The sequence below is a fragment of the Papaver somniferum genome, chromosome 11, assembly GCF_003573695.1.
Source record: "Papaver somniferum cultivar HN1 chromosome 11, ASM357369v1, whole genome shotgun sequence".
NCBI classification, from domain to species: Eukaryota; Viridiplantae; Streptophyta; class Magnoliopsida; order Ranunculales; family Papaveraceae; genus Papaver; species Papaver somniferum.
In genome coordinates, this window is record NC_039368.1 from 87,316,296 (window position 1) to 87,324,271 (window position 7,976).

At 39.0% G+C, this 7,976-nt stretch overlaps 2 protein-coding genes across 4 annotated transcripts; both read right to left on the reverse strand.

Annotated features, from left to right (window-relative positions):
- Positions 1-319: 319 nt before the first annotated feature.
- On the reverse strand, positions 320-2,326 carry LOC113321923 (fructose-bisphosphate aldolase 1, cytoplasmic). Its single transcript, XM_026569890.1, has 2 exons — positions 2,172-2,326; positions 320-1,691 (listed from the first exon to the last, which is right to left on the reverse strand). The coding sequence occupies exons 1-2, from the start codon at positions 2,197-2,199 to the stop codon at positions 643-645; spliced, it is 1,077 nt and encodes a 358-aa protein (XP_026425675.1). The 5' UTR covers positions 2,200-2,326; the 3' UTR covers positions 320-642.
- A 714-nt stretch (positions 2,327-3,040) lies between these two features.
- LOC113321922 (protein NPG1-like) lies at positions 3,041-7,570 on the reverse strand. Of its 3 annotated transcripts, XM_026569889.1 has the most exons (8): positions 7,413-7,570; positions 7,001-7,303; positions 6,344-6,631; positions 5,529-5,787; positions 4,192-5,402; positions 3,673-3,820; positions 3,504-3,554; positions 3,041-3,344 (listed from the first exon to the last, which is right to left on the reverse strand). In XM_026569889.1, coding segments are annotated over exons 3-8 (1,845 nt in total). In that variant the 5' UTR covers positions 6,518-6,631; positions 7,001-7,303; positions 7,413-7,570; the 3' UTR covers positions 3,041-3,342. The 3 variants fall into 3 exon arrangements, with proteins under 3 accessions (XP_026425674.1, XP_026425671.1, XP_026425673.1); XM_026569886.1 differs by having other exon boundaries at positions 3,041-3,554; XM_026569888.1 differs by having other exon boundaries at positions 3,041-3,554; positions 6,344-6,634.
- Positions 7,571-7,976: the final 406 nt, after the last annotated feature.

Below are 7,976 nucleotides of genomic sequence, written 5' to 3' on the forward strand. Positions count from 1 at the left end.
TTATAACACCATTACACATAGCGGTGTTTTGTTTTTCTTCGTTCGGCCCTCCCCACTGTGGCAATGGTGATCAAGTTAACATGAGATGAAATGGTAGTTCGTCTTGAAAAAAGAAAAGCCAACTGGTAAGATTAATTGACGTCTGTTAGTAATTCGCTCGCTTAAAGTTCAAACATCAGACCAGAACAGCTGAACAGAGGAGATTTGGGAGGATCACAAATTCTGAAGAAATTTAGCCACATAGAACCGCAGTGGAAGTGTCTGCCACAACCACGAGATACTACTCAGGTTCGAAATAAAGAGCTAACAGATACACTTCTTAGAAAACCTTTGGATCATAAATAAAAGCATGAACAAAAGAAGAGGTTGAGAAACAAGATCAAGCAAGAAAGATGAAGGACAAAAATATAAACAAAGACAGGAACACAAACACCATTACTAAACAAGAAAAAAGTAAACTTCAAGCCATAAAAACACAGTTCACCGTAACTAATAACCTTGCTACGCCCCTTCACCAAAGTTCAAACTCAACTTATTTTCCATATATCCTCCTACGACAAAACAAAAGAACTTGCTACTAGTTTCCTTCTATTACCCGCTCCTCATAAAAATTTCAGAGAGAAACAGAAAAACTCAGGTCAATCAGTACTTGTAATCCTTAACATGAAGGCTCTCAGATGCACCTTCAACCTTAGCAGCATCACCCTTATATGTACCTAGAGTAGCTTCAGAGTTAGCCTTGCACCTGGCCAAGAACGCAGCCTGTGCCTTCTCAACATTCTCCTCTTTGCCAGACCATGTCTTCAAAGTACTCTGTTGCAGAGCACGACCAAAAGAGAAAGAGAGTGACCATGGCTTCTTGGTCTTAAGCTTGTTCATTGCATTGAGATTTAGTGTAGCTTCCTCCTCACTCTGTCCACCAGATAAGAAGACAACTGCTGGAACAGCGGGTGGCATTGTTCGCTGAAGAGCACGAACAGTGTACTCAGCAATAACATCAGGGGAAACCTTCTTCGATTCAGAACCAGGAGTAACCATGTTAGGCTTCAATAGGGTTCCTTCAAGGAGGACATGGTGGTCGTTTAGAGCCTTGTAGCAGGCAGCAAGAACACGCTCGGTCACATCAGCACATCGATCAATATCATGAGTACCATCAACAAGAATTTCTGGTTCAACAACTGGAACCAAACCGTTCTCCTGGCAGATGATAGCATACCTGGCTAATCCATTAGCGTTCTCATTGATGGCCAATTGAGATGGCTCAGTGGGGCCAATCTTGAGAACAGCACGCCACTTGGCAAATCGAGCTCCAGCATTGTAGTATTGTTGGCAACGTTGGGCAAGGCCATCGAGACCCTGAGTTGTGGTTTCACCATTGGTCCCAGCAAGCTCAACGGTACCCTTGTCAACTTTAATTCCAGGAAGGACTCCTTTTTCCTTCATGACATCGACAAAAAGCTTACCAGCAGCAGTTTTCTGGTACAGAGTTTCTTCAAAAAGAATAACACCACTTAGGTATTGAAGAGCACCAGGAGTGCAGAATAAAAGTTCACGAAGAGCACGCCTGTTTGATTCGACATTCTCAACGTTGATGCTAGAGAGGCGCTTGCCAATCGTTCCAGTGGATTCATCAGCAGCAAGAATACCCTTTCCAGGAGTACCAATGTAGGCAGCATTGGCAATTAGCTCATCTACAAGTCAAAACAATTATTAAGAGATTTTAAATTCAAAAACAACAAGAGGTACTTGGGTAGACATATATTTTCCCATATCATAATTTACTGATTGAGGACACTAATTAATTAAGACTTTGGCTCAGCCAATTAGCTTATGGCTCAAATTAGAATTTATGGCTCAAATTACGATAGCATATCCAAAATTTTAAGCTAAAACAATGCAAATAACAAGAGTCAGCATATATTAGATCTAATAATACAACAAGTTGAATTCCAAAACCGCCAATGAAACATTTAATTGATCAAGAACATAGAAAATATGAGGTTATTATCAAAATCTAACCTAATGAGATAACCTAATGAGATAAAAGCATAAACAAACCTCCAACACAAAATATTCACTAATTAAGATCTAAAGTAATTTATGGAAGTAATAACAAAAAGCCACAGTATCATAATAATCAAAAACCACCCAAAGAAGCAGGGAGAGCTTACCATGGTATTTTCCTTTGTAGCAAGACATGTTAGAGTGTTGAAATCCAGAGAAGAACGGAGATTCTGTTTCCGGAGAAAGAAGAAGAAGGATTGATTGAGAAGCAAGATAATTACTACTGAATTGGATACAGATACAGGGTAAGAAAAAATATTAGGTTCTTTAAATAAGAGAGAGATGTACACAAATAAAGCAAGTAACTGTCCGCGTCAGGAGTCAGGACCCACCCGCAAGAATTACCATGAGCTAAGGCGGTTTAGACTGTTAACGTGGAGAATAAGAAAAAAACCGCGGTTAAAACTAGTGGGTGCTGGATGTTTCTAGAAAGTGGCGTAGTTGCCGTACACAGGGCATGAGAGGAAAATTTGGCAATAAACTAACCCACAAGTCCGCAAGAAACAATGGGCTGGAGAAAGAAACGGATGACTGTTGTTTCTCTATTTTACATATAACTTGCAGAAAAAGTTCAGATAAAAATCTTGGAGAGAGTTGGGAATGTAGACTTGCCATTTTCTTCTCCACCTTCCATGATAGTAGTCAAGGGTCGGGCTGGCCCTAGCTAAATGGGGCAAATTTGCTGGAAAATAAAAGTTCCAACGAAATCTCACAACATTTTTATGTGAAAAGTGTTGAAACGAGCATTATGCACTAGGCATTTTACCTGTCTGATGAGAGAGTCTGCATTAGTCGGTTCCAACTGACACTCAGGCGTTCTAGTCCATTTTTATTTGTGGAAATTGCAACAATTAGCTAGCAAACTCGACTTATTTCATGATATACTCCAAAATTAATTTATCCTATCAGGCATATTGGTGACCTTTGGGGCAGACCGGCAGATAATGAATATAGTCGCGTTTCAATAGGATGATGGTAAAGAGAATATTAAAACCTTTTTGCACTTTTATGAATTTCCTGAACTGTTTGCTTCTTACACCGCAGCAAAAGTGAATAAAAATAAATAAATTATAGGAGGGAAAAAATTACAGAAGTTGTACAAATTCATCCTACACAAATTATGTATCTCATTTCATTTGCTGTTTTTCCTATTCCAATTTTGGTAGAGTATTAGGTAATTGAAGTGAAGCTTTCAATGGGATCAGACTCTTCAAGCATAGATGCTGCTTGGAAACAGTCGGAAGCATCGGCAACACGTCCATCATCTCTGTGAACCATTCCTAAATAATACCAAGCAGAACGATTAGTGGGTTCAAGCTTTAATGCATCGGAAAGAAAACTTCTTGCAACAGGCAACGACTTAGAACCCATTTTCCACAGCAAAGCACCGACTGCGACTTTACAAGGAACATAAGTTGGGTCCAAGGGGAGAACATTACAGTGAGTAGCAAATGCTTCTTGAATTTGCCCACGTGCTTCGTTCATAACACCTAACACAAATAAAAAGAGAGATGAGAGAGAGTTGCATTACTATGTAAGAGCGATAGTCTTTTATTTCATCTTTTCAACATGAAATCCATTGACTGATATATAAAATTCAGAATTTGCCTTCAGTATGCAACGTAGCGGCAGAGTACTGCCTCAACGCTCTAGCTTTCTCCAGGCATATTTCAGCATCCCTCCAATGAGAAAGGCTGGAGTACAAATTTGCAAGACCTTGCCATACTTCAAATTCACTAACCTTATCATCCTCAACCTAACAGGCAACAAAAGAGAGCCACGGCATAAGGTCACAGAAGCATTACCCACATCAAGATATTACAAGAGAAAGCTAGTATTGATATCATAAACATTAGAAGGAAACAAGCAAACAACTAGAATTTGGATGCTTGTGAATGGTTCTTTTCCCAAATGATGATGATATCCGCATATTGCTAATACTAGTTAGTGGAAGTGTAATCACCTATAGAAACAAACTGAGTACAATCTATCTTTTTAGTTGCAACTACTTACAAATAGTTTACAGGCTCAACTAGGTCACAGCTCGACAGTTTAAGAAATCTCTTGAAGTGCCTTCTGAAATAAAATGTTTCATAAAAATAATTAATTAAGTTAGCATAAACTAACCTGAGAAAGACTTCTGAGAGGTCCAAAAGATTTCCTCTGGGCTTGAACCAGTGCGAGGAGGAGTTTATATGTTTCCCCTGCCTCCATTGGCAGTGATTGAGAGATCTTCAGCTTCGCTTTCATCCTGAGAAGTGCACCTTGCTCCCACTTTGCAGTTTCATCAATGGCAGCATCGGTGACCACTTCGGCCTCTGAATACTTTTGTTGGGCAGATAAAACCAATGCAAGCAATCTCCAACCTTTCTGTACAGACCCCCCTGTTGCATCAATGAACTGTTTGGCACAACGCAAGGCTGCATTCGAGTTCTGGTGCTCCGCATATTGAATTCCCAACTCAAATATTAAATCTGGGTTATCCCGTTCATAAGTAGTTGCCTCTTCTAATGATTTCAGTGCTTCAGATTGGAGGTAGCACCTCTCCTGGTCAGAGGAAGCAGTCTTAGCTTGCCGTCCAAGACAAAGGCCCAGCATACATAGACCTACTCCCTTTAAATGCAAATCTGTCCCCTGTGCATTTTCAATCGCCCTCCGTGCATACTGCACACCCTCAGAAGCAAGAATGGCATCCTCGCTACAAATCTTGGCAGCTACTAATAATGCCAGGAGATCATTTGGCTTCTCATGCTTGTGTAGAGATTTCCTCAATAAGTTCAAGGCAGCCTGGTTTTGCCCTGCTGCACTGTAGCTAAGAGCTAGAGTGTTCCACCTATCACAACGATGCATAACTCCTGGTAAAACCTCTTCAAGTTGCTTTGCCAACACAGAAGTTTGGCCACACAGCGACAAAGCAAATGAAAAATGCTCCATCACCGAATGATCCCATTTTATCTTGCCAAGGTAACACTTCCGCAAAAGAATCATCAACAAAAGAATAGCTTCTTCAAGATTATTTCTCGGCACATACGAGCCATCAATTTGAACAGCTAAGCTGGGGGCACCAGCTTCAACACCACTGTACAGCAAAAAAAGGGCAAACCCTTTCTGAACTCTTGCACAGCACTCATTGCCAAGGTTCCACTGACTTAGGAGTGCCCGTCTATATGCAGCCATTGCTTCCTGGTAACAACCAGCATGTTTCCAAAGCTCTGGAAGGAGCTCAACAGCCTTACTAACTGTCTCTTGCAACTTATTGTCCACTATAGCATCAGGAATGCCGTTATTGAATATTCTCTCCACAGCGTCGAGCACACTTTTACATTCCTGAGCAGCCTCTGGACAAACCCATAAAACAGTGTTATGCAGATAAAGATGTTTCAAACAGAAAATTAACCAGAAAAAAGATGAACAATATTAAAACAAAACCCCTAAAAGTATATGCTTATAGAGAAATTTATTACCAGGTACTCTCCCAAGTTTCTGCAGAGACTTAGCTTTCAGAAATATGGCTTCAAGTACCAAGCTAGCAGCATGCTGGGAAACTGCATGAACTGATTCAGTACCACGAGAGCTTTTGCGTCTATTGCTAGATGGCTTCTCAGTGAGAGAAGGTTGCAGCCGCTGTATTGCAGCCTGAAGATCTATACCATCAAATACTCGAAGAGCACCTTCCAAGTTGCCTCTTTGATATTCCAACCTTCCTAGAAGGGCTCTGGCTTCCTTCGAAATTCATGAAACAACAATTCAATCTCATATATTATTATTATATATATATGAACATACAAGAGATGCACAGATGTTGAAGAACTGTTCTATTACTTATGGCAACACAGATGCGGAGTCGGTGTTGAACACCCTACATAAGGAACATACAAGAAATCAGCGCCTGCAGGTTTCACAAGATTATAGCTCGGAACAATTTACATGGCCAACGGCACTTTTATCACTGCAAAGGCCATAATTCATAAATATATATCACACTCTACTAAAATTTGTTGCTCAACCTGTTTGCACGGCATAATTCTCTTTGCATGCTCCTTATTTAACAACTGACCAAGAAAAGCCATTTTGCAAGTTTTTCAACAGATTGACAGGAATCCCGTTTACCAACTAAAAGGAATACATAAGAAGTTTAACTAGTGCTTACTTGATATGTATGCAGATCCCCACTTACAGTTAAGGTTTAGAATAATGTTTGACATGAATGGCGTAAGGATACTCATGACCTATGGTAGAAATAAACATGGAAGAAAAACCTAAGGAGTTGAACAATCACCTCGAAATTGAGTGATAATCCTTCACGAAGAGAAGATTCTGCCTCCTGAATATTACCCTCATCAAGCTTCGCTTCAACCTCAGAAGTTTTCATACAAAGCCCATTAACATGGACTTCTCGATCCTCCATTTCATTTTCAACTTCACTGGATTCTCTTGATTGACTCCGTCGCATTGTCAATATCAGTTTTCTTCATAAATTTTAATAAAGGAGGGTGCGCATGAATTGCTCACCGCGCTACTCTTTTGCCCTTTTACACCTCTTGTTAACTGCATCTGCAGAACCTTACTGCTAACAGGAAGAAAAAGAAAAAAATACCACAATGCAAAAATGTTAAAACTTTACAATCGAAAAAGGCAAACCCATCAAACACCAAAATCATCATCTATTATCAACTATTGCTTACGACGAGGAATCATATGAACTAATTAACCTAATAAAATAACAATGCAGTATCCAACCAATAGACTAATATCAACAACAATGCATCAAATATCAACTAAAACACAAAAATAGGAAACGATCAATGTAATATCAAACAAACCCCAAAGTCACATATTTTCAGAAACTACAAAATTCAAATACCTATAACCAGTGATCAAATTCAAATCTTACTGAAACCAAGAAGAGTTACTATAAAGATTAGGAAATTCATACCTTAATTCCACAAATCATCAATCATATACATCCAATTCCTTTCCCAAAGAATGAATTGTCAATGAGAGAGAAGAAAACTAATGGATCTTTCTTACGTGAGAAAATAGATCTCGAGGAGAAGAAGGGAGGTATTGAAAATTGTTTGGTATTTGGTATATAAACAAACGGACGTTACAGTGATCGTTGAAATAATAGTTCAATTTAATTGTTATAAATAGTAAAGTAAACGGTACTGATCACATCACACCGTTACTAAAATTCACCATTAAAAACCATACATAGATAGACTCATCGCCTTCAATCCTGCAAACGTAAATAATAAATAAATTAAATTATTAATTAATAAAATGATGTTAGAATAAATTCTATCATCAATCATTTTCATGGCTGAATTTCTTTCTTTTTCACTAACCTTGGATCCTTTTTCTTTCGATTTACAGAATCAAGAGAGAGAGGAAAAAGAAAGCAGAGAAGAGAGGACCCAATGGACCGTTGAGACCATTTAATTGCCGCTACCCCGTAAAAACACTCATAGCTAAGCCTAAAACAAAGATCCCGATATCAGAGTCCGGTGAGGAACTCAAGAAATCGGAATCTTAACTCGTTTTGCTTTGACATCCTATTTTGTCGGGGAACTAGGCGCAGGCCCAGAATTTTTTATTTCTTACCGTCAGGTCCAAAATTACTTTTCTCTACAATCGCACCCAACATTGTTTAAAATTATTAAAAACGTGCAGAGTTCCTCAGTTACCCTTCAGCGGTTCTGGGAAGTTTTATGAACTCCCAAAAACGGTCGGAACCATTTCTTTTCTCTTCTTCTCATTTTTTCTTCATCCGATCTTCTCATTTTTTCTTCATCCGTTTTTCTATTCCTATTCCTCCATAAACACTATAACGGATGATTGATTATTGAAGTTGATCAAACCCTAAAAATCAATTTCAAACTCTAAAAAACCTTAATCCTAGAATTCAGTAG